The following is a 26851-nucleotide window of genomic DNA, read 5'->3' on the forward strand; positions in this document are numbered from 1 at the left end:
GTGTACATATTGTGTGTGTATATTGTGTGTGGATTCTGTGTAGTGTGTGTATATTGTGTGTGTATATTACATGTATGTATATATTGTGTCTATATATTATGTGTGCGTGTTGCGCGTGCGTGTCGTGGGGGCGTGCGTGTCGTGGGCGTGCGTTTCATGGGCGTGCGTGTCGTGGGCGTGCATATCGTGTGTATATTGTGTGTGTTGCGTGTGTGTTGTGTGTACGTGTTGTGTTTGTGTGTATATTGTGTGTGTGTGTTCTGTGTGCATGGTGTGTGTGCGTGTTGTGTGTGTGTATATTGTGTACGTGTTGTGTGTGTGCGTGCATGTTGTGTGTGTGTGCATGTGCGTGTGTGTTATTCCCATGCTATTTTCCTCAATTCTTTATTCATTGTCCACTATTACTTCCCATGGCTGCTATAAATTGTGCGTGTGCTGCAACTATTACCATTTCCCACACTTGCCTTCTATAAAAAAAATCCTTCCCTACCAAAACTGTGTCCAGAGACCTTGCCTTTGAGACCTACCAAACCTGTTTCCTCATTCATAGCAGGCGCTGACATGCTTTCTTCATGATGCCATTGGGGTGTTGGGTTCAGAAAAGATCCTCCAAGATAGTGCCTCTCAAAAACTTAGATTTGCTCACCCTCTCCACTTCTGATCCCCCAATGATCACTGGATTATATACCTCTGGCTTTCCTTTCCTAAAGTCAACAATCAGTTCCTTGGTGTCATTGAGTGCAAGGTTGTTGTTGGTGCACTATCCTGTATGCTGAATCAACCCCTTCCTTTATACAATCTACTACCGTGGTAGTAGGTAGAACACAGGCCTGTGGTGCTCAGGTAATGATGGAGATTGTGGAGAAGATGTTCTTCCCAATCTTCACTGATTGTGTTCCGGAGATGAGGAAATCCATGATCCAATTACACAGCGGGGTGTGTATTATATGTGTGATTTGATATGCACAATATGATATTCCTGCTCCAGTACACATTCCACTGACCATCAAAGGCAAATGTCCCAAATGCCTTCCTCACCATCCAGTCTACCTACATCATCACTTTCACAAACTATGTACCTGGATCTCCAAGTCTCTTTGTTCTACAACATTCCTCAGGGCCTGCCATTTATTTTGCAAGTCTTTCACTGGTTTAACCTACATAGTACAACACCTCACACTTGTCCAAGTTAAATTCCTTAAACTACCTTGCCAGTTCATTAAGATCCTGTGGTAATTTCAGATAACCTTTTCAACTACCATTATACCACCAATTTTGGTATCATCACAAAATTACTAACCATGCTAACTACACTATTATCCAAATTGTTAAAATAAATGACCAACAACTCTGGACCTAACATAAATTCCTGTGGCACACCATTGATCATAAGCCTCCAATCTGAGTACCAACCCATCATGCCACCCTCTGACTCCTACCATCAAAAGGTCCAAATCCAATTGACTAGCTCACACTAGATCTGATGGAATTTAATCTTCCAGACCAGCCTACCATGCAGGAACTTGTCAAAGGCCCAGTTAAAGTTCAAGTATATAACATGTACTGCCTTGCCCTTGATAATCATTTTGGTCCCCATTTCAAAAACCTCAAACACTTTTGTGAAACACAACTTCCATACACAAAGCCATGCTAACTATTTCTAATCAGTCCTTGTCTTTCAAAATGCAGATAGAGCCTGTCTTTCAGAATCCCTTCCAGTAACATACCCACATCTGGCATTAAGCTCATTGGCCTTATATCCTGTTTTTAAATAAAGGCATAATATTAGCCACCTTCCAGTCCTCCACCACCATATCTGTGCTTAACAATGAGCTAAATATCCCTGCAATTTTTTTCCCTAGATTCCCATAATGCCCTGAATACACTTGATCAGGCCCCAGGGATTTACCTATCTTAATGCATTTTAAGATCCTCAGCACCTCTTCTTATGTAACATAGACTCTCTTCAAGATAGTGCTATTTATTTCACCTAGTTCCCTAACCTCAATGTCTTTCTCCACAGTAAACACAGATGAGAAATACTCGTTAAGAACCTCACCCATCTCCTGCAGTTCTTTTAAGAAACACCTTCTCCATTTGGAATGAATTCATAGGTTTATGGGAAATCTTTATGCATGAAATTTTAGAAAGCAGAGGGACTTGGAAGTCCTAGTGTAAGATTCCTAGGTTACTTGCAGGTTAAATCAGTAGTAAGGAAGACAAATGCAATGTTAGTCAGACCACATTTAAAGTATTGTGAGCAGCTTTGGGCCCCATGTCTAAGCAAGGATGTGCTGGCATTGGAGAGGGTCAGAGGAGATTTATAAGAATGATACATGGGGGGGGATATGGGGGGAATGCATGGCCATGTGAAAGACTTAGACAGACATGCCTTAATTTAGCTCTCCATGAGTACTAAATAGACGGTCAAAACTTGAAAATCAAGATTTTCTTCATCAAAAATGGATAAAGCAAGTACAAAGTAGTCAAGGCAGCTGGAAACAAAGACTGGAGAAGCTCCTATTCAATCAAGAACATCGGAAAAAAGTCTGAAAGGGAGCGGTGCTAAAATGGCAATGGGACTGGCAGAACCAGGTAAAACTGGGGAGTCAGGTCAAGAATTAAGCATCATCTTAGAAAAAATTGAGAATTTGAGTAACTGATTCATAGGTGATGAGAATTATGATGAAGAAAATGACCAAAATAAAAGATATTGTTGAAGACCTGATGGAGAGAATGGGTCAAGCAAAGATTGAACTGATGAAAACACAGGAAAAACTTGAAGCTCTGCAAAAAGAACCTGAAGAATGGGAGTCAGATAATCAAGGACTGCTGGACAAAATGAACCATATGGAAAACTTTAGTCAATGGAATAATGTCTGAAACATTTGACTGAAGGAGGGTATCGAGGGAAAAGATCCGGTGAATGTTTTTTCAAACATTGATCCCACAAGTATTGGGAGAAGAAAAATTTGAAGAGAACGTACATTTCAAGAGAGATCACTGAATACTCGGACCCAGAAGGGAGATCACTGAATACTCAGATCCAGAAGGGAGATCACTGAATACTCGGACCCAGAAGGGAGATCACTGAATACTCGGACCCAAAAGAGAGATCACTGAATACTCAGACCCAGAAGAACCAGTGATCAGAGACCAAGACCACTTCTGGTGAGACTTTTAAGCTACCAAGAACGGGAGAGAATTCTGGGAGCAGCTTTACTCTAAGCAGAAGAACGGCCTGCCTGAGGTTGATCATGATAAGGTTATTATTTTTTTCAAGACTTTAGCCTGTCCTTGATTAAACAAAGAAAAGAGTTTGATGATGTGAAAAGACAATTGAGTGCTAAAAAATTGAAATTACTCCATGATATATACTGTGACTTTGAGCATCAAAGTAGAAGGAGAGAACTGATGATTTTTTCAAGATGAAGAACAAGGTGAAAGATTTTCTGCCAAGTTTGTAAAAAAGATTAAGGTTGTTGAGGGAGAAGATTGTTCTTGGTAGCTTAAAAGTAAAAGAAGTAGAAGTTGTTTTTTTTTAGATTTTTGTTAAACGTCTCGCATTTACTGTCTATAAGTAAAGTGCATAGAAATGTTCATGGAGAGCTCAGTAAAGAAAAAAATCTGGGAAAAGTGATAACAAGGTGGAAACTCCAGTCAAAGGAGCAGAATGGTGCCTGGAGAGGAGTGACAAAATAAAAGATGGTGTTCAAGGTACAGATTCTTCTTCCTCAGGAGATTCTGTGGGTTTTTATCACAGGTTTTCGGGGCTCTTGGTATACAACACTATCAGGGCAGGGAAACTGTGTGTTTTTCTAAAAGGAGAAGGATCACTTAATTATTTAAAGAGTCAAAGAGACTTTACTGTTAAAAATATTCCTATAAAGAAGAATATGGATAGAACATTAACATTTATTAATGTTAATAGAATTAATGGTGAAGACAAAATGGGTCTTGGCATAACTTGTAAAGAGACTATATCTGCCTTTAATTTTTTTTAAGAAACACATCTTTCCAAATTGAAACATGCAAAATTAAAAAGAGGTTGGATGGGGAAAGTAATATCATCTTGCTTTAGATGAAAAGCAAGAGATGTAACGATTTTAATTAATAAAAATATACCAATAATAATAGAAGAGACATTAAGCGATTGAGCTAGAAGATTTGTAATGGCACACTGTAAAATTTATGGAGAATCGTGAACATTTATAAATATTTATGTCCCAAGTTATGACGATGAAGTCTATATGAAGGAGATATTTTTAAAAACTGTAGGGGGAAAGGCAAAATATATTGATTGGAGAAGATTTCAATTTCTGTTTAGATCCAATATTGGACAAATCAAGAACAGTAACAAGGGCGAGAACTGCAAAAACGACACTATCATTTAAGAAGGATATATTTATGATATATGGAGGCAGCTCAACCCCTTAGAAAGATACAGTTCATTCTATTCAAGGGTACACGATTCACAAACAAGGATTGACTTATTTTTAATGTGTGCCCAGTTACAAAGTAGTGTGGAAAAAACAGAGTATTTTGCCAAGACTTTTATCAAACCACTAACCTTTAACATTAACTATCACAATAATGGAAAAGCATGAAAGTATGTGCAGATGGCGCCTAATGCTACATTATTAAAAAGGAAGGATTTTTGTGAATTTATTAAGAGACAGATAGAAATATTTTGTGCAAACAATCTTCCGTCCACTGACAACAGTTTTCTAATATGGGATACACTTAAAGTTTATTTGAAGTGACAAATTATTTCTTACACTAAAATCTTAAAGAGAGAATGTGCGAGAGAATTAGAAGGCCTAGAGAAGGATATAACAAAATTGGAAAAAGAATATCAGATAACAGGGACACAAGAAAAATATAGAATATTGAAGAACAAAAAGTTACAATATACTAAAAACATAGAATGGAAGAAATGATATTAAAAACTAAACAAAAATATTATAAACTAGGAGAATGGGCACATAAAGTGTTATATTGGCAGGTTAAAGCAGAAGTGTAATCCAGAATGAAAAATGCAAGAAAAACAGAAACTGATACTATAACAAATAATCAAAAAGAAATAAATAGTGCATTTAGACCAGTGGTTCTCAACCTTTTTCTTTCCATTCAAATACCACTTTAAGTAATCCCCATGGCATTGGTGCTCTGTGAATAACAAGGGATTAAGGTGGTTGAGAACTGCTCCAGACCCAATTCTTACTGAAATATTTTGCTTGAGAAAAATTGCCATTGGCCCATTTCCTTTGGAGTTACGAAACCATGCATATAACAAGTCAATTAGGTAAAACTTCAACAATGAATACGCTGTTTACATCCGGTACCGCACAGATGGCAGTCTCTTCAATATGAGCCGCCTACAAGCTCACACCAAGACACAAGAGCAACGTGTCCGTGAACTACTCTTTGCAGACGATGCTGCTTTAGTTGCCCATTCAGAGCCAGCTCTTCAGCGCTTGACGTCCTGTTTTGCGGAAACTGCCAAAATGTTTGGCCTGGAAGTCGGCCTGAAGAAAACTGAGGTCCTCCATCAGCCAGCTCCCCACCATGACTACCAGCCCCCCCCACATCTCCATCGGGCACACAAAACTCAAAACGGTCAACCAGTTTACCTATCTTGGCTGCACCATTTCATCAGATGCAAGGATCGACAACGAGATAGACAACAGACTCGCCAAGGCAAATAGCGCCTTTGGAAGACTACACAAGAGTCTGAAAAAACAACCAACTGAAAAACCTCACAAAGATAAGCGTATACAGAGCCGTTGTCATACCCACACTCCTGTTCGGCTCTGAATCATGGGTCCTCTACCGGCATCACCTATGGCTCCTAGAACGCTTCCACCAGCGTTGTCTCCGCTCCACCCACAACATTCATTGGAGCGACTTCATCCCTAACATCGAAGTACTCGAGATGGCAGAGGCCGACAGCATCGAATCCACACTGTTGAAGATCCAACTGCGCTGGGTAGGTCACGTCTCCAGAATGGAGGACCATCGCCTTCCCAAGATCGTGTTATATGGCGAGCTCTCCATTGGCCATCGTGTCAGAGGTGCACCAAAGAGGTACAAGGACTGCCTAAAGAAATCTCTTGGTGCCTGCCACATTGACCACCGCCAGTGGGTTGATATCACCTCAAACCGTGCATCTTGGCGCCTCACAGTTCGGCGGGCAGCAACCTCTTTTGAAGACCGCAGAGCCCACCTCACTGACAAAAGACAAAGGAGGAAAAACCCAACACCCAACCCCAATCAACAAATTTTCCCCTGCAACCGCTGCAACTTTGTCTGCCTGTCCCGCATCGGACTTGTCAGCCACAAACGAGCCTGCAGCTGACGTGGACAATTTACCCCTCCTTAAATCTTCGTCCGTGAAGCCAAGCCAAAGAAGAAGGAGGTACAACTAAAACAGTGGTTTTCAAACTTTTTCTTTCTACCTACATACCACCTTAAGCAATGTCTTACTGATCACTTTGCAAGTTAATAAGTCCCCAAGAGAAGATTGGTTCCCGCCACCCCCCCTCAGGAACTTCAACTGCTATAATTACAGTGCTACCAAAGATAGGTAGAGATCCATTAAAAACCTCATCATACAGATCAATATCACTTTTGAATGCAGACTATAAAATTCTAGCAAAGGCACCTGCCAATAGACTACGTGAATATTTACCAAAATTAATGCATCCAGATCAGGTGGAATTTGTTAAAGGAAGTCACTCTTCAAATAGTCTAGGTAGATTATTCAATAGAATACATATGGCAAAATCAAGGTTGAATCCACACAAAGCTATTTCTCTAGATGCAGAAAAAACATTCAATCGATTAGAATGGTCTTTCTTATTTAAAATGTTGGAAATATTTGGTATAAGGAGAAAATTTGAAAACTCTCGATCATAAGCTACAAGCTAAAATTATAACTAATAACCACATGATCGAGTAGACAGGGGTGTCTCTGATCACCAGCATTATTCATCCTGGCTATTGAACCTCTGGTGGAGAATACAAGAAGGGATCCGGATATTAAGGGCTTCAAAGTTGGTAAGAACAAAATGTGCTATTATACATGTCTGACCTAGCTGGATACTAACAATATTAGAAAAATATGGAAGAAATATCAGGATATAAAATAAATATGGATAAAAGGGAGATAATGCCATTGCAGAAATTTGATTATGAAAGATAACAAAAAGGTAGTAGTGTGGCGGCGCACATCCTCATGGCGAACCGGCCCCATTTGTATCGCCACGTGGCGGGGCAGCCATGGGGAAATGGCGTCATCAGAAGTTTCTCTCTGACTCCAGCATCCCTTTCAGCGCGCATCCTGGGCAGCGATTATGATGTCACAACGCACCAGGTGACTGAGCTCATCCTGCCCTTAAAGGGGCATGCTGAATTTGAATAAAAATAGTCATTAACGACCCACAACATGATGGCTGTGTTTCTTCCACTGCTCCCACTGCCACAGTGGTGACCCTGACGAGCCCAGACATTTTTTCTGGACTGAAAACACCAAGGATTCAGCAGAGGTTAATGCTATCTCCATCAAGCTTCCCCCCCTTTTGGACCCACTGACCAAGAACATTGTTCGAGCAGGCGGAAGCACAATTTTAACTCTGCAACATCTCCTCAGACGCCACGATGTTCTATCATGTTGTGAGCGCTCTGGACCAAGATACATCATCCACCACCCCCCAGCTACAGGCAAGTACACCGCACTCAAAGACCTGCTGCTTGGAACTTTCAACCTAACTCCCCAGCAACGGGCTTCCAGGCTCCTTTACTGAGATGGGCTTGGAGACCGTAGTCCGTCTGCACTAATGGACGAAATGCTGGCCCTGGCGAAATATGACAACCCTTCTTTTCTCTTCCACCAGATATTCCTGGAACAGATACCGAACGACATCCAGCTGCTCCTCACAGATATGAAGACTTCTCGAATCCGAGAGCAGCAGCCCTTGCAGATGCCCTCTGGTGCACGAAGAGGAAGAACGAGGCAGCCCTCAAACAGGTGGCACGATCAGGAGCCAGCCGACTGCAAGCCGCTCCCAAGACCAAGCCAGAGGAGGGCCAGTCGACCTGATGTTTCTACCACCAGCGCTGGGGAGCACAAGCCCGTAAGTGGTGCCATCCCTGCAGGTTTCATGAAAACAACCAGGCCAGCCGCCATTGATGGCTGCGACAGTTGGCCACACAAACAGCTTCCTTCATGTGACGGACAGATCCACCGGCCGCCGATTCCTGGTGGACACAGCGTCCTTCCCCCCCACAGCATTAGAGACTTGCACCCAATCTCGAGGTCCAACCCTGCGGGCAGCCAACGGCTCCACCATCAGGACCTACAGCACCCGCAGGTCACAGATCCAGATCAGGAAGAAGTTCCACTGAAGGTTCGTCCTACCCTCTGTGGGCACTGCACTGTTAGGGGCTGACTTCCTCAGAGCTCACGGCCTACTAGTTGACATGAAGGGCAAAAGGCTGGTCAATGCCTGAACATTCCACTCCACCCAACTGGAAACAGCAGAAGCTCTCAGGCCTGAAATCGCCTCCATAGCTGCCACCAGGGATGAGTTTGACGAGATCCTCCACAAATTCCCCACCATCTTAGAGCCACGATTCAATGCTGCCCTGCCCCAGCATGGGGATCTTCCACCACATTGCCACAGGGCCCCCCTGCTGCATGCTAGACCCAGATGGCTGCCGCCCAAGAAGCTCCAGCAGGCAAAGGAGGAGTTCTCCAGGCTCCAGGAACTGGGAATCGTCCAGAGCTCGGACAGCGCCTGGGCATTGCTGATCCATATGGTCCCGAAATCAACTGGGGGCTGGAGACCATGCAGGGACTACCGTCGGTTGAACGACGCAACCACCCCCGACAGTTATCCAGTGCTCCACATACAGGACTTCTCTGCCAATCTCCATGGCGCATAGGTCTTCTCCAAAGTGGACCTCGTGCGGGAATACCATCAGATACTGGTGCATCCAGATGATGTGGGTAAGACATCATCTTCAGCCTCTTCAAGTTCCTGCATTTGCCCTTCGCCTCATGGGTGCTGTTGGAAAAGACCTGGACTTTGTGTTCATTTACCTGGATGATATTCTCATTGCTAGTCGCAAACGCGACAAACATAAAGCCCATCTCCACACACCCTTTGCCTGCTGGCGGACTTCGGCCTCATGGTCTACACGGCAAAATGCCAGTTTGGCAAGGAGTCCCTCCAGTTTCTGGGGCACACCATTTTGACGGCTGGGGCCACGCCGGTGCCAGAGAAGGTAGTGGCTGTTCAATGATTCCCCAAACCCTCCACCCTGAAAGGCCTCCAAGAGTTCATGGGGATAGTGAACTTTTACCAGAATTTCATCTCCGGAGCTGCATGCAACATGCGCCCATTATTCGCACTCATGGCCACCAAAGAAAAGACTTTATCATGGTCAGAGGAGATGAACAGGGCTTTCATTGTGACAAAGGAGGCTCTAGCCAGCGCAACACTGCTGGTGCACCCGCGGCCAGAGGCGCACACGGCACTCTCTGTGGATGCCTCAGCTACGGCAGTGAGGGGAGTGGGGTTCTGGATCAGAGGCTCGATGGACAATGGCGCCTGCTGGCCTTTTTCAGCAAGCAGCTGAGCCCGCCGGAGCTCAAATACAGCGCTTACAACTGGGAGCTCTTGGCACTGTATTTGGCCATCCGCCATTTCCGCTACTTCCTCAAGGGCAGGCTGTTCACAGCTTTCACAGATCACTCAAGCACTGGCAATAGCCAACCATCCGTGGTCTGTCAGATAGCAGTGCCACCTCTCGTACGTGTCTGAGTTCTCGGCTGACATCTGGCACAGGGTCGGCAAGGACAATGTAGCGGCAGATGCGCTCTCTTGTCCAGCCATCAACACTCTCACAAGGGCAGGCCATTCACAGCCTTCATGGATCACAAGCCCCTCACTCAAGCACTGGCAACGACCAAGGATTGTGGTCCGTCAGACAGCAGCGCCACCTCTCGTATGGGTCTGAGTTCTCGACCAACATCCAACACAGGGCCGGCAAAGACAATGTAATGGCGGATGCACTCTCCTGTCCAGCCACCAACATTCTCGCGCCCAGCTTGGATTACAAGCAACTGGCTCAGGCACAGAGGAACAATGCGGGGACACAGGCCTTGCGGACTGCCATCTCAGGCCTCAAACTGTAAGGTAAAACATCATGAGATGGGAATGTGTAAGGAGTTACCCTGTACAGGGCTGTAACAAGATGTGAATGCATCCTTGTACTTACAAGATAAGAGAGACATTGATGGATTGAGAGGCAGGAAGCTAGCAGGGAAAGGATAGCAACAGTTTTAGTCATTGGACAAGTAATGATATGATGATGTTCTAAGCATGTATCCAAGGGTATAAAAAATCACCATTTTGCTGATAACGGCAGAATGCATTCTCCGACTAACATGGTTAGTTGCAAGTGTTACAATCCGGTAATAAAGAACAAAGAACCCTGATTTCGACTCAGCCTGGTGTTTGTCTCACTCATTCATGAACAAAGCAGACCTAACAAAACTCAAGGATGTCTGGGTGCCCAGCAGCCCGGACACATTGCTCTGCAATGTCTCAAAAGGCACACCATGCCCGGTGGTCCCGCCGCACTGAAGGGCGAAGGTCTTCAGTTTAATCCACGACCTCGCTCACCCAGCGGTAAAGACAACTGTGCAGATAGTCGCGGAGTGGATTGTGTGGCATGGGCTGAAGAAGGAGGTGGCAGAACTGGCCAGGAACTGTACCAGGTGCCAGAACTCCAAGGTCCAGTGACACATGCGAGCCCCCATCTAGAACTTCGACTCAGCAGTTCGCGGATTCCAACACATCCATGTTGATGTCGTCGGGCCTCTGCCAGTTTCCAAGGAGGATTGTTACTTCCTCACGGTGGTGGATCAGGCCACAAGATGGCCAGAGGTTATCCCGATTAAGGAGGCCTCTGCGGAGATGTGCACCAGGACTCTAGTCAGCCAATGGATCACTCGTTTCGGAGTCCCGGCGCACATCACTAATGACAGAGGGGTGTAGTTCACGTCTGCCCTGTGGACTCAGATGACGAAGCTCCTCGTGGTCAAGCTCCACCACACCACAGCATACCACCCGCAGTCCAACAGGTTGGTGGAGAGGTTCCACAGGCACCTGAAGGCATCGCTTATGGCCAGGCTCTCCAGACCAGACTGGGCAGAAGAACTACCCTGTGTTTTCCTCCGGATTAGGACGGCACCCAAGGAGGACCTGCAGGCTTCAGCAGCAGAGATGGTCTATAGCGCACCACCTTCCTTGCCTGGTGAGTGTTTCGGTCCAGACCCTGACAAAAAGCTGCTGGCAGACCTACACAGGCGACTAGCTTCCCTAGCTCCCCCACCACCAGCACCCGGCCGTTTATTCTCCCCCAAAGAGAGCGACTCAGCCCAGTTTGTTTTCGTGCAGAGGGGACCACAAGGAGCACCACTACAGCGATCGTACGAGGGGCCATACAAAGTCTTGCACCGGTCCGGTGGAACCTTCACCCTGGACGTTGGGGGAAGAGAGGAACTTTCTACAGTGGACCGCCTGAAGTGGCTAATCTGGACATCACAGCCGGTGCAGATGGCCATGCCCAAGTGCTGGGGCCAGCCGCCAAAGCAACAGGACACGTAGCTGGTTCTGGATGGCGGCGCACATCCTCATGGCGAACCGGCCCCATTTGTATCACCACGTGGCGGGGTAGCCATGGGGAACTGGCGTCATCAGAAGTTTCTCTCTGACTCCAGCATCCCTTTCAATGCGCACCCTGGGCAGCGATTATGATGTCACAATGCACCAGGTGACTGAGCTCATCCTGTCCTTAAAGGGGCGCACTGAATCTGAATAAAAACAGTCGTTAACAACCCTCAACGTGGTGGCTGTGTTTCTCCCACTGCTCACACCACCAGAGTAGGTTTAAATTTAAAAAAAGATGGAATTAAATACTTAGGAATAATGACAGATAATAATTTACAGAATTTATACAAGCTTAATTATACCCCCTTACTATAATAAATAGAAAAAGATTTACAAAAAATGGAAAGATCAGCCAATTACATTAGTAAGAAGGACTTTATTTATAAATGGAATGTTAAGTCAATAACAAAAAAAAGCAGATAATCCTATATTAATACATATGATTAGAATATGGCAAGAAATAAATGAATGAATTGGAGAAAAAAGCAGGTATATCATTGAGGACACCATTATTAAAAATGTACTAGTGCCTATGAATCTGGGTAACAAAATAGCGAATTCATAGTATGACGAAGGAATAAGGTATGTTGATGATTGTTATATGGAAGGATCATTTTATGTCTTTTGAACAATTAAGAAATAAGTATGGAGTAGCTAATGGACATACTTTTGCTTTCTCAAGTTAAGATCATTCTTAAGACAAAGATGGGGACCAAACTTAGTGAGGTGGAACGAATGATTTGGGTGGGAAACACACCTAAATTTATAATTAAGATGTACTTTGGGATTCAAGATGGTGGTGATGGGCTTGTAGGGTGACCCAAGAGCTCCCCAAGGAAAAGAGAAAAAAGGATAAACACAAGAGGATCCCCAAAATAAAAAAACTCCAAAAAGAAGGAAGACAGCCAGGAATACAAATAGAAGAAAGAGTGAGAAGGGAAAGAAAAAAAGATGGTAAAAAGAACAAAGAGACAGGATGGAGGAAGAGACTCACTGCATGGTGGAGGTGGAGAGGCCAATCCAGGGCCTAGCAGATGTTGCCAGCAGTGTCAATGCCAATGGAGCCCCGAAGCTTCTGGAGGGAAAGGGACTCACCCAGGAGGGAGAGACGGGATGCCGAGACAGGATGGCCCGATAAAGTTGGATCTCGAAGGGGCCGGGGAAGGATGCAACCAAAGTGGTGAGAGCACTGTTGAGTGCAGGAGAGCCAGAGACCCAAGGTCATGGGAGCCCAGCTGAGGAGGAACTGATGGCGACACAGGCTACAACGAGAGTGCTGTCTGGTGCGGATGGTTTGGGGATCCGAGGTTGGGGGAACTGAACAGAGAAGTGAAGTGGATGGAGACGCGGGCGACAATGGGGATGCTGTCAGGTGCGGATGGTTTGGGGATTCGAGGTCGGGGGAACTGAACAGAGGAGAAGTGAAGTGGACGGAGACACGGGCAGTGATGGGAGCGCTGTCAGGCATGGGAGAGTCAGGGACCGGAGGTCAGGAGAGCCAAGACAAGGTGGAGTCAGCAGCAGAGAGAAAGACCCTGCAGGCTCGAAGAAAAGGTAAAGTTGAAGACAAGGACTTATCTGGTAAGGCCGCTCCAACTAGCGGGTGCAAAGAGGTTATGTTCAAGGCACTGGAGTGCTTTCAAGGTGTTGGACCTGGAGAACTTCAGAGGGGATCTGGCAGGAAAACAGCATGGCAGGACAACTTGGATTCAGAATTTGAGGTGGAGGAGGAAGAAGAGGAAGAGAAAGAATGAGGAAGTAAAAGAAGGACATTACTGGAGGTGAAAGGCAGATAAAGGGGGCGGAAGGCCTGATGCCCTTTGCCAGAGAGATACTGGAGGCTATTGGCCAGATAAAAAGAACTTTGAAGACACTGGTGGCAGGACAGGGGGCAATCAAAGCTGGAAAACCTGACTGAAAGGGTATCTGAAACGAGAAAAAAAAATGAGAGAGTGGAAGAAAGATTGGATGAGAGAGAACGAAATGGATGCGTGGGAAAGGGATAGGGTAAAGATGAGGGAGAAGATAAATGAAAACATCAGCAGGAGGAATACGGTTAAAATTGTGGGTGTGAAGGAGGGTAATGAGGGGAGAGACATGGTGGAGTTCCTAAAAAGTGGATCCCAGATATACTGGAGAGGGGACAAATTAGAAATAATCTAAAAATAGAATGGGCCCACCGGTCTCTACTGTCCACCCCCCTCCCTGCCAGGGACCAAACTAACAGTCAACAGCCATGCACTATTCTGGTAAGGCTCCTTCGCTGCCAGGATAGAGAGAGGATTTTACAGCCGGTGGAGGAAAGTGCAAAGGCTAGTAGGGGGGCTGGTGGAATATGAGGGGGAGAAAGTTTTATTCTACCTGGACAAAAGCACAGCACTATTAAAATGCAGGAGGTAAAATTTGATCTGATTAAAAAGAGCCTTAATCAAAAAGGAATCAAGTTTACCCTCCTTCACTCAGCAATGCTGAAGATAGTAAGGACAGGAAGGGAAAGAAAGTTTTTTTAAGGATCCAAGGGAGGCAATGGACTTTGTAAGAACCCTGCCACTGCTTCGGGATTAAATTTAAATGTAAATAAAGTGGAAAGAAGGAATAAGGGGAAAGGTAGACTGTAGATATTGTAATTGTGAGGAATACAAGAGGGATTTTTTTTTGATAATGTTTATATTTAAAGATGAATGTATATTAGAAATAAAGATTAATGTACATTAGAAATAAGGATGAATACGGGGAGCTGAATGAAAGGGAGGGAGATACAAGTGGTGCATCAGGCACGTTTCAAAATGGCAGGGGATTGGCACCAATTGCTGGGGGGAGGGGGGAAAAAGAGGAGGGGAGGAATATATGAGTTGTTTTTCATTTTGCTATCAATTTAATTGATGGTACTTTCAGTTGTACAAGGGTGGGGGGATAAATACAGACTGTATGTTACATGAATGTTAAAAAGATTATAATGTTTGTTTGATGAGCCTATGAAAATTAAAATATTTTAAAAAAAATCTAAGATATACTTTGCACTCCAAAATGAAAGTTCAAAACCAGGTTTACAGAGATTGAGAGAGAGATGGGAGTCTAATTTAAGAGTTACAATATTGGAAAGATGCTGATCTGACTGATGTTTGTATAGTATGATGTCAATTATAAATGCAAGATATGGATTAATACAATATAATTTTCCACACCAATTATATCTCACACCACAGAAACTACATAAATCAAAATTGGAGTTATTGGAGATGAGTTTTAGTTGTGGAACAGAAATAGAAACATGGTTGTGTGTGAAGGTAAGACCCTTCTGGCAGGGTATTTCTGAAATACTAACAAGGATAACCTTTGTGTCTGACCCAGAGCTTTATCTTTTGGGCAACTTTAATGAAATAAATAATTAACTAGATTCCAAACTTCATTTGTTAAAATAGCTTTAGCTGTTGCTAAGAAATGTCCTGTGATTATTTGGAAATCCGACCCCCCCTCTACAGATAGCATGATGGAAGACGGAGATGAACAGTTGTATAGCTATGGAGAAAATCACATACAATCTAAAGAACAAATAAGACGTATTTATAAAAATATGGCAACCATTTTTGGATTATATAGGGGCCCAAATATAAATTAAAAAAAGGTGCTACTATTATAAAAATATAAGACTTTCTTTTTTTAAAACCCAACTGTAAGCCCTGACAGTGTATGGATTTATACTGTGAAGGGGATGGGGGAAGGGGTTGTGTTTTGTTAGTAAAAGTTATACATATATTAACATATTTCAAAAATGGAAAATGTTGATACGTATATATATATGGAAAAAAACAAAAAAATTTAAAAAAAGAACGATCCCAGGGGATGAGAAGGTTAACATGAGGAGTGTTTGATGGCTCTGGGCTGAAATTTAGAAGGATGTGGGGGGGGGGGGTTCTTATTTAAACATATCGAATATTGAAAGTTCTGGATAGCATGAAAAGTGGAGTTGTTTCTAGTAGTGGGAGAGTCTAGGACTATAGGGCGCAGTCTCAGAACAAAATAACATCTCTTTAGATGAGATTTCTTCTGCCAGAAGGTGATAAATCTTTGGAATTTGTTGCCACTGACGTATGTGAAGGCCAAGTCATGGGTAGATTTAAAGCGGAGGTTGATAGGTATTTGATTTAGTAAGGGTGTCAAAGGTTATGGAGGGACAGCAGAAAAATGGGGTTGAATTTCAATGGCAGAGCAAACCCAATGGCTTAACTCTTCTCCCATCTCTTATGGTCTAAGTCTACAATATATGGTTACAATATCGTCATTGTAATCACCAATATTGTGAATATGATAGGAACCCATCCAAAATAATTATCAACCTTTGATAAATTTTACCTTCAATGGTATAACTTTCTACATCTTCTTCAGGCAAAGAGACTGTCTCCCACATCGGTTCCTAGAATTAAAGGAGAACAATCCCCATTCATGTCCAGATCCCAAATATTCAAAGTTCACTGAAATATAAGCAAACAGTGAAAGTAACAAACCATCTTTGAAAACATGGATGTAACCCCCAAAATCTTTTTTGCCTCTTAAAATGCATTTGTTTTGAATCCTGTTCACATTGTACAAATGTGTTGCTCTCATGCTCTCAACTTAAACCCAACCATTTCAAAACTCTGGGTGTTGGTGTTCTCATTATCATTTTCTTCATTTAGATTGATAGGTTTTTCTCAGGGTTGAATGAAGTCACTTGGCTTTCATCACCCATTTGACCTCGTTACAAAGCCTCAGCTAAAACATGAGTAAAGGAATCTAGTCAAATGTAAGGCAAGAATATTTGCACGAGATCAAGGCTATCAAAGGGAACATAAAATTTAAGTAAATGAAAATTGGACAAAGGCTTTTTGATGGCTGAATCTTACAAATACAATGTTAGATGGGTGTGACTGTTAGAAGTTAATTATCTCAGCAACAGGATATTGCTGCAGGAATTCTTCAGCACATGCCCTAGATCTAATCATTTTAGCTGTCCTTTCTTTTATTATTGGGGTAGAAGAATAAATCATATATTTTATGATTACAATGCTCAGATGAATGTGAAAAGAGCTCGATTCTGACCTTGAATGAAGTCTATGTGACAATGTGGGTTTGCGTCAGTTTCCTCCAACATCCCAAAGATATGCAGGTGAGTAGGTTAATGGATACTTCAATATTCCTTTATTGTCATGCAATAATACAGAAATTTTTACACTAAATTTTATTTTGCCTGGTCCAGATCTAAACCTCTGACACATTAAGGAAGCCTTCAGCATCCGGGGCCATTTGGCAACTCTTCTTGTTCTCAGCACCCTCTCTAATCCCGGTTCTGATACCTGGTTCCCATGAGCCAGTCTCCAGCAGCCCATAGCCTATGTAGGTCCTTCAGAGACTGAGCCCCTGCTGCTGCTGTGCTCGCCATCCTGTAGGGCCATCTCCTTCTCAACAGGGGAGGTTCTCCCTGTTTCTGGTCCCCTGCACCAGTTTAATGTTCCCTTTGAGATTGCAACCCCTTGTGGCCGCTGCCTAGCATAGCCTCCGTCATCTTGAGCAGAGACCCCACAATTTCAGGATTTTAATTAAAGCCACTGTTGGTTCCTTTAACGGGCCATTTAAAGCCTGTATGGAACCATTAACATTAGGACTGGGCAGATGGACCCAGTGGAGCAACACTGTGTCTCCATTCCCTGCTCAGCAGCTCCAGCAGTGCTGCCATTTTTTTTCTGATAGTTGGCAGAAATGCCTGTTTCCAATCTGTATGATTTTAAGGTGAAGCAACCTAAATTTGCATCCAGCAACACCAGAAACCATTCAGGTTTGGGCTAATGAGTTGCAAGCAACATTCATACAAGTGCAGGTGATGACGATTTTCAAAAAAGGCAGTCTGACAAGCACCCATGTTAATTCACAGCACCACTCTCTCCATCCAGTCCACCAGAAACTTAAATGAACCAGCCAAATACAATCAGAGACAGGTTTGACCTTAATCCTCAAAGCACATCCACCACCAGCAGTCTAGTAAAATAGTTTCCACTTACCTAGGTAAATATAGTTCCAACAACACTCAATATCTTTTGAGGCAAAACAGTCAATTTTTTTGATAGCCCATTCATCAACCTAAACATTTATTCCTTCTAATAACAGAGATAAGAGGGAAGATATGTCTGGTGGTAGAATCCAAATTATAAAGCATAGGATTTTATCATCTTTAATTTCCACCCACTAATCTCCTCATTTAACAAGTAATGTTCCATAATTTCTATCTTCTCCAAAAGGATTTCATTATCAGACACATTTTTCCCCTCTTCTCTTCCATCACCATCCCAAAGGCACCATTCCCTTTGCATTCTTTGATCCAAACTTCCATTTCTGCCAATCACTACCCTTTTCGCAGTATTTTTCCATTTAATGACGAGATGCCACACACATCCCTTCATCTTTCCTGATTTTTTTTTAACTTTTCCTTTATAGTACTTTCAAACAGAATTATCTTTGCCACTTAATTTCTTTTCTTACTCATCCAGGAATAATGAATAATCTATAAAAACGAGATTTCAGTTTTGAATGAGTTTCAGCAAAATAAAAACTAAAAAAAAGTGCAGATCTGAATTTTTCCAGTGATTTCTATTTATCAACTAATGTTTGAAAATTTGTGATGTGATTTTATTTTTGTAAGATAAAGGTGAAATAACACTTATTTGCATCCCACCTGTCCATTTCTTTTAAGACCTTGAGCTTTGCTGGTTAAGAAGACATACTGATGATCCTCATGCAATAACTGGGCTTGTGGCCAACCATTTTAATTCCACACACCACTCCCACACCAACATGTTTGCCCATGGCCTCATACACTGCCAAACCGAGGCTACCTGTAAATTGGAGGAACAATATCTAATATGGGTGCAATCCAACCAGATGGCATTAATATTGACTTCTCCAATTTCCATTAGTCTCTCTCTCTCTCTCACTCTTCCCCCTTTCCTCCAGCTCCAGCCCTTCCCCATCACCTCAGCTTTTTTCCTCTTCTGCGCTCTCACCCACATCCTCTTGCCTATATGCCTATGCTCCACTCCCTGTCGCTTCTTCCCTTCATCTTTTTATTCAGCACCTGCCTACTTTTAGCTCATACATTTTCTAATGGCTCAGCCTGAAACTTTGGTTATCCTTTGCTTCTTGTAAAGGATGCCTGACCTGGTGAGTTTCTCCAGTACACTGCTCATCAAGGTCCAGCACAAGAGCAATCGAGGAATAGCAGGAAAAAATTTAAATTGGGCCCTGAAGTGGATGATTTGTGGTGGTGCAAGCCTGAAAGCCAAATGGTCTTATTCCTTTCTATGTGTGCCCTATTATCAGCTTGCATGTAGAAGAATTTATACAGGAATACTTTTCAAGCCGGAGGGGAAAAAAATCCTTGGTGTATAGTAATTCAGCAAAATTTTGACTAACATCAAATGTTTGTGGGCTACAATATTTCAAAATAGAGAATTACTGGTAGAAAGGAAGTTGCCAGAAATACTGAGCACTTTGAAACTGCTTAAACATCAAATTTTGGACAAGCTATTTTTCCAGTTTGTTTAAATAAGGGTACAAAATTATAATGTAATCCTATATACTCATTCCCAATATCACAGGATGCTGGAAACAACTCCAACACCACAATTTTCAGGGTTCATAATTACTTAGAGGATACTTTTTATTCTTCTGTACACACAAGTCATTATACTTCCTAATTAAATACTTGCACTGTTTCTCACATTTTCATCTTCCTCCGTTACAACGTAAAAGGAAATGCTCTGACTGCCAACATTGAAATCGATCCAGAACTCTTCCACTTTATCATCAGATGGCATCTGCAGCTAAAAATTAAAACATCAAGACAGAACTGAATCACACATGCAATTTTTAACAAATTCAATTTCATATTTTTTTGAAAATATGCACAATAAACTTTAAAATTAGTCACATTAATTCCTGTATCTGTACTTATGGGGAAATTTTTCAGCTGCTTAAATTAGTGATCACATTCCTTGCGAATTTCTACTTTTGAAAATAGGCTTCCTTTTTGCATACATAAATTCATTTACTCTTTATACAGAGAAAAAATCATTCAATTTCTTTGAAATGCATCTGATACCTAAGGAATTCACAAAAGCTATGCTTTCAAAGCTTTACAGATATAAATGTAGCATTTCTGATTTTCAATACAGTAAATGTTTAAAATTATTTTACTTTTATTTTAAATAGTTTTATCTTCCAATTACAATAGTGGCCAGAAGTGCAATAAATATTTATAAGCAAACTATAGAGGACATTATTCATAGGTTTTAAATAATTGCAAGGTTTCAGTATCTGAATTTGAACCCCAAAGGATTTAATGCTTTTAACCATATAACCATTTACGGAGGTTCAATAACATTTTGGCATTGCAGCAACATAATACAAATATAAAAGTTTCAATAAAACAATTTGATTAAAATTGCTCACTTAAATATTGTGCAAATAGTCCAGCTCCTTAAAACAGCTGAGAATAATAGCAAAAAATACATGTTGGCCAAATAAATCATCTGATTCAGAGAGCCTTGATATCATTAATGAGGACAAGCTTCAGCTGCAGAATTAGGATCATAATATGATCCTGAATAGAAGAGGGGAAGTCAGTTATTTTTTGTGTTATAAATTAATTATTTTCAATTAATTTATCCAATTCACTTTCAAATATTGCTATAGGATTTCCTTCTTCACATTTTAAACAGTGTAATACAGGTTACAAAAATAAAATAAAATTCAAGAATAGAAATAGGTCATTTAACCCCTTGAGCCAATCTACAAATTCATGGTCTCAACTTCACTTTCCTACCTGAACCCCCTGATCATCGATTTCTCTTCAGATCAAAACCCTGTGTACCTCAACGTAGATTATATTCAATTTGCAATTAACCTGTGCACACCTGAACAAATGTAAAATGTATTTGTATGCTGGAAAGGAATTCAAACCAGCAAACTGGAATGAACGAAGTACAATGGAAGCTGAGAAATGAAATGTCTTTGTTCGATGCCATGTAATGAAACAATAAAGGCTGACATTTTGTGAGACTGTTCTTGAAACCAACATTTTGTGACATGGAATAACTTGAAACTAATATTTTGCTGATCTTGTTTGAAATGGCCAGGCTCAAAACCAGAACGAAGAAACACATGATCAGGAGTGAAAAATAAAATTTGCAAATGCAGTGATTGAAGTAAAAACATAACGCTGGAGAAACTCAGCAGGTCAGACCAATATTTCAGGCTTGAGTCCTTCATTAAGGGATGAGGCTAACATGATCTTAGTAAAGGAATAAAGTAATCAAATCTTGAAGTCTTGGGCTAGAGCAATGAAATGTGACACAGAATTGCCAGATGACCCTCAGCTATCGAAATCAAATCATAACAGGAAAAGTATAAGGATGGAGAATTTAAGAGAAGGAATAGTGAAAATTCTATTGATTAACTATTGTGGAAGTGACTCAACAACGGAAATGTGGAGATTTAATCAATATTGAGGAAAATGCCTGCCAGCAAAGACTCCTATTCTCATCCATTCCTACTCTTGAATTGTTTCAGGGAAAGTCAGAGAAAACTTTGTGAATGTGTGAACAGATACTTAGTTTTGTATGCCTTTCATGCTTTATTATCTGAATCAATAAAGGTATCTGTTGGTTAATAGAGATTCTCTGTGCCTAACCAATCGTTATTACTGAGGGTAGAACATCCACATATTTCACAATTGTGTTCCCACCTAAATGATCAAAGTATCTAGCTTGTTTCAATCCATAAGATACAAGATTCCTTTATTGTCATGCAATAGTACAGAATATGTAATATTAGATTAAATTGTCTTCTGCCTGTTGTGAAACAAAGTCGACATTAGTGTCGCCCGGCGCCCCTTAAAGTAAGAGAGAAAAAGAGTCCCTTCAGGGGAACTGAGTGTCTCTGGATTCACCTCCAGCAATCCTGCAGCCATTGTAGCCTCACAGACACCTGTTCGATTCATTAATAACTTGAGCTCCAGATCCAAACTTCTGTCACAATCAGAAAGCCTTCAGCGCCCAAGGCTCTTCAGGAACACTTTTTGCCTCAGCTCCCTCTTGAATCCTGGCTCCGATAACTGATTCCCACGAGCCCATCTCCAGCAGCCCCAGGCCCTGAAGATCTCTCAACTGCAAGCCACCTGCAGCCTGTGTGAGTCGCTCAGAGGCTGAACCCCTCGCTGGTGCGCTGCTATGGTCACCATCCTGTAGGACTGTTTCCTCTACTTCTTCATTCTAAATATAGAAAGCTTGTTCCTTCACTATTGAACCTGGCACTATCTACTTGGAACACAGCTGCAGTATTTGGTAGTTAGTGAACCAAGTAAGTTTATAGGGGAGTGTAAAGGGCCTCATTTGCTACAAGGCATAATTTTGTCATTGGCTAAAATGGAGCTAAACCTCTTAAAGAAGAGGTGGTTATTGCATATTATTTGTGAATATATGGTTTGCGATACCTGCTGGAAACTGAGTCAGAACAGAGCAGAATGTGTCAAGAAACATGTTTTAAAGAAGTCTCTCAAGACACTTTGCTAATTAAAATATAGAGGAGAAAAAATGTTGATCGCAAATGTTCAGGCAAGGCAATAATGAAGCAGCAGAAAGATTTAATACTAAGAACATGGATATATTGCTAAAATATTTAATGACCTCATGCTTGAAGCCAAGAACACTAACAAATCCTTCCTTTCAGCCAAGGAGCTATACAGACCTATATTCAAGAGAAATCATGCAACCCCCATCAATCACAAACTGCATCACAATTTCACTTTCTAATTACTACAAATCCATGTGCCATTACAGTAGAGACCATCAAGAAACCAACAGACTTCCATCTCTTATAGGAAAAAAATAGCACCTAATAACCACCAACAATAGCAGATCACTAGTGATGCATCATCAATAACTCTAAAAGACTGGAACATGTAAAACATAGGATTTTATTCATACTAGAATGGAAGCACATCCATGCTGGTCAACTGCCCTGAACTGAGGATGGGGCTGTGGATCAGTCACCTTTATTCAGGAGTCTGTAGGATTAGCCACAGGTACAGTCAGCCAATGGGCGAGCCCAGACAGTTAAATATATAAACAGTGGTTTACCACATTCACCCCTTGTTTTTAAAAAGAGTTCAGCAGGGTGAAGTGCATTAGATGTTATCATAAATTAAGTCTTGCAGTGGTCTGATCTGCCGCTCTGACCATCATAGTACTGGTTGTGTCGCAGTGATGAGGTCCTGGACAGTCTGAGATGCCTGTACACGGTTGTTGGCATTGGTTTGGTGGATGTGTGGTGACATCTGGCATGCCACCTGTTAGGGCTAGGACAACATGCCATGACCCTGGTGCATCATGGGTGAAGAAAGGTGAGGGGGGTGCGGGGTGATCAGTAATAGTCTCAGGAACCCCTGAGGGCACCAGCTCCCTAACAGAGTCTGTGTCCTCATGCCTCAGGGTATGCCACATAGGTGTATTGGGGGTTGGCGTGGAGGAGGTGGGCCCTTTCAACTAGTGGGTCAGACTTGTAGCTTCACATGTGCTTCTGGAGTAGGACAAGCCCTGGGGATGTCAGCCAGGCCAGCAGCATGGTCGTTGTTGCAGACTTCCTGGGAAGAAAAGCATTCTTTCATGTGGAGTAGAATTGGTGGTGGTACATAGGAGTGATCTGACTGAGTGTAGTGGCTCAAAGAGAACATCTTGCCAGTGGGAGTCTGGAAGGCCTCTAGGCCACAGGGCTAGGAGGGTGGCCTTCCAGACTGTAGTGTTCTCCCTTTCCACCTGGCCGTTCCATCAGGGGTTGTAGTTGGTGGTTCTGCTTATGGTGATGCCTCTGGCCAGCAGGTACTAGCGCAGCTCATCGCTCATAAAGGAGGGCCCCCAGTCACTATGGATATAGCAAGGGAACTCAATCAGGGTGAGAGACTGTTAAGGGCCTTGATGACTACGGCAGCTGTCATGTCCAGGCAGGGGATGGTGAACAGAAAACAATGATTGTAGGTGAAAAGTTCAATTCTCCACCTCAATATCTTATTGTTTTGATTTTACCTCACTGCAGGTTATAGAACATGAAAGCCACTGCCATTGGTCAGTCAGCAAGCTTGCCAGCTAGGTAGTGTCTCCAGTGCCATACTGCCTCATCAATGGCTTGGGTCTCTTTCTTGACAGAGGAGTGTCGAATTTCGGGGCCCTAGAGGGTGCAGGAATAAAAGGCAACAGGTCTGACTGCCTGGTTAGAGTGTTGCAGCCAGAGTGAAGTTGGATGCATCACTCTCCACCTGGAAAGGTGTGCATTGTAGCCTTGACGAGGTCTGCCATTTTGTGGCTGAAAGCTGCACAGGCCTCTGGTATCATTGGAAAGGAAGTAGATTTAATGATGGGGCAAGCCTTGTCCACGTAATTGGGCATAGTAGGAAAAGAAGCCCAGGCTCCTTTTCAGGGATTTGAGGCTGTGGGAAAGAGGCAGTTCCAAAAGCAGGCGCATACAATTGGGGTCAGGGCCAATGACTCTGTTCCCCACAACGCAGCCAAGAATGGCAAAGGTGGGTTGTATGAAATACGCATTTTGCTTTATTGTATGTGAGGTTAAGGAGTTTGGCGGTCTGGAGAAATTTTTGTAAATTGGTGTCATGGTCCTGCAGCTCATACTGGTCTACCATTTGGTTCATCTCTAGCTGGAAGATCAAGATCAAGATCTCGATGGTGACGCCAAAGGGAACCCTCAGGAAATGTTAGAGGCGGCCATCCACCTCAAAATCAGCACATTGGCAGTCCTCCAGGCGGATGGTATGCTGACTTTATGTCAATGGTGGAGAAAACATGAAATTGCACAATTTGGTTTACCATATCGGATACGCGATGCAGAGGGTATGCGTCCAACTGCATATATCTATTAATGGTCTGATTGTAGTCAATGACCATCCTGTTTTTCTCCCCATTCCTCACCACCACCACTTGGACTCTTCAATAATCCCCTCAATGAGTAGTCAATGCACCTCCGACCTGTCCCCAGCACTGTATCACCTACTTTTGGTGGCAACGAGTTTACAGTTGAGGGTGAGGTTAGCAAACAGCGGTAGAGGGGTGATCTTGAGAGTTGAGAGTCTGCAGGTCGTACGCCGTGGGCAATGTTCAGGTTTGCTGGCTGGAAACGGTAGGAGAAGAGGCCAGGGGTTTTTTGCTGGTGGACCGCAGTGGGCACTGGTTACAGGCGGGGGGGGTGGGGGGAAACAGCATGGGGCCCATCGTACTCATTGTCAGGCTTTTAAGGTGGCATTGGAGTCCAGTCCCAGTAGCATGGCAGCACATAGCTATGACATCACCAGGAGTTTAAAGTCTTGTACTCTGTTCCCCGCAGTCAGGGTCACTATGCAGTAGCTGCAGATATCAGCCAAATGGGACTTTGAGGCCAAGGAGACTTTGTGACTTACTGGCCTTACCACAAGGGTGTAGTGCTGCTCTGTGACAGGGTGGATCAAGCTCCCTGTGCTCCCACTATCGAACAGACAGCTCGCCACGTGGCTATTTACCTGGATATCCATCATTGATCTGGCAAGTTCGTGAGAACTACCTTGATCCAGTATGATCGAGGAAAGTGTTGGGTTGCTGTCTGTAGCTGTAGTGGACAGTTTGTGTGCTTGATTGCAAAATGGTGGCATCAAGATAGCAGTCCGCATAGCTCGCACACGGCACTGCCGAGTCTTCAAGATACTGGCCCCCCCCACAGCCCACATGTGGCGCTGCTGGGTTGAGGTGACTTGGAATTACACAACTTCGCGTAATGTCTGTTTCTTTCCACAGTTGGAGCATTTCGCTTAGCATTCCCTCGAGTGCTTGCTCAAGCCATAGAAGTAGCACTTTGGGTGCTCACAGAGTACAACAGCCTAGACCGGATTGCTGACAGATGTGGCGATAGCAGTTAGGTGCTTGTGGAATACAAGCCAGTTCTACCACCCTCTAGTTGAGCTTACCTTGCTCAACAGTCTCTGAAGGACCTAGTTGGACCTGATGCCTGCGACATATACGTCTCTAATCGGGTTCTCCATGTTCCCTACAGCAATCAAGGTCTTGCAGTCACAGACTCGTCAGAGCTTATAGGGCCTGTAAGTTCTCAATGCTCGATTCCCTGGGTCGCTGTTTTCAGGTAGAAAGGAGGTGTCTTGTTTACTTTCCTCAGGATGTCAATTGCCTCTGGGTAAGATGCGGTGTCCATGATCATCGAGTATACCAGGGGCCTGACCCTTATCGTTCACTGATTAAACAATGGCAGATGATGCCTACAGGAATGCTTAAAAGCATAGCAGCCAGAGTTTGAAGTTGGTGGAGGATTCAGATGATTCAGGGTCGATTTCCAACTTCTCCGGCTTCAGGATCTGCTCCATTGTCAAAATTTATTGTGAACAAAATTGATGCACCATCAATAACTCCAAAAGAATGGAAGTTATGAAAAAACCTCTTCTAAATCCCCCCCCACACCCCTCCCCCTAACCCCTAACCCCTACAAACTAAAAAAAAGAAAAAGTAAAGGGACAAGAAAACCACAACAGGAGCACTTCACTTTCCGATACTTTTATAGACCATAGGAGAGAGGGAATGTTAAAATTCATTTAAATTTTAATACCAACAGTTTGTAGATATGGGCTCCATATTTCACAAAAAATAACATTGTGGGAATCTTACTCCAGTTATTCGTTCTAATAAATTACCCAAATCAACCCAAAAAGGTTTAATTGTGGAACACTAAGTCGAATGTAAAAAAAACCAACATCTTGTCCACATCTAAAGCATAAATCTGAATAAATCTAATACATATTATGCAACTTTTGTGGTGTTGAATATAACTCGTGAATAAAATTATATTGAAATAATTGATATCTCAGATTTATTGTACTTTTCATACTCTCTCTACGTCCATCTATTTCCTTATTTAAATCTATCTCCCATTTATGTCTTTTCAAGCCTTATTTTGTTTTAATTTATACATCTCTAAAATAAATTTCTTTATATCCCTGTTACTTAATAATAATTCTACTTCTGTCTCTGCTGGTA

The 26851-nt window shown here is 42.8% G+C and overlaps 1 protein-coding gene across 8 annotated transcripts in view; it reads right to left on the minus strand.

Moving 5' to 3' along the window:
- sycp2 (synaptonemal complex protein 2) overlaps nucleotides 1-26851 on the minus strand; it is a 328877-nt gene that overhangs the window by 194510 nt on the left and 107516 nt on the right. For all 8 annotated transcript variants that reach the window (XM_069884683.1, XM_069884685.1, XM_069884690.1 and 5 more), the window contains 2 exons: nucleotides 19493-19594; nucleotides 16095-16155 (listed from right to left, as the gene is read on the minus strand). In XM_069884683.1, coding sequence (XP_069740784.1) covers nucleotides 16095-16155; nucleotides 19493-19594 — 163 coding nt within the window. The remainder of the gene's footprint in view (nucleotides 1-16094; nucleotides 16156-19492; nucleotides 19595-26851) is intronic.

This window comes from Narcine bancroftii, chromosome 6, assembly GCF_036971445.1.
Source record: "Narcine bancroftii isolate sNarBan1 chromosome 6, sNarBan1.hap1, whole genome shotgun sequence".
NCBI classification, from domain to species: domain Eukaryota; kingdom Metazoa; phylum Chordata; class Chondrichthyes; order Torpediniformes; family Narcinidae; genus Narcine; species Narcine bancroftii.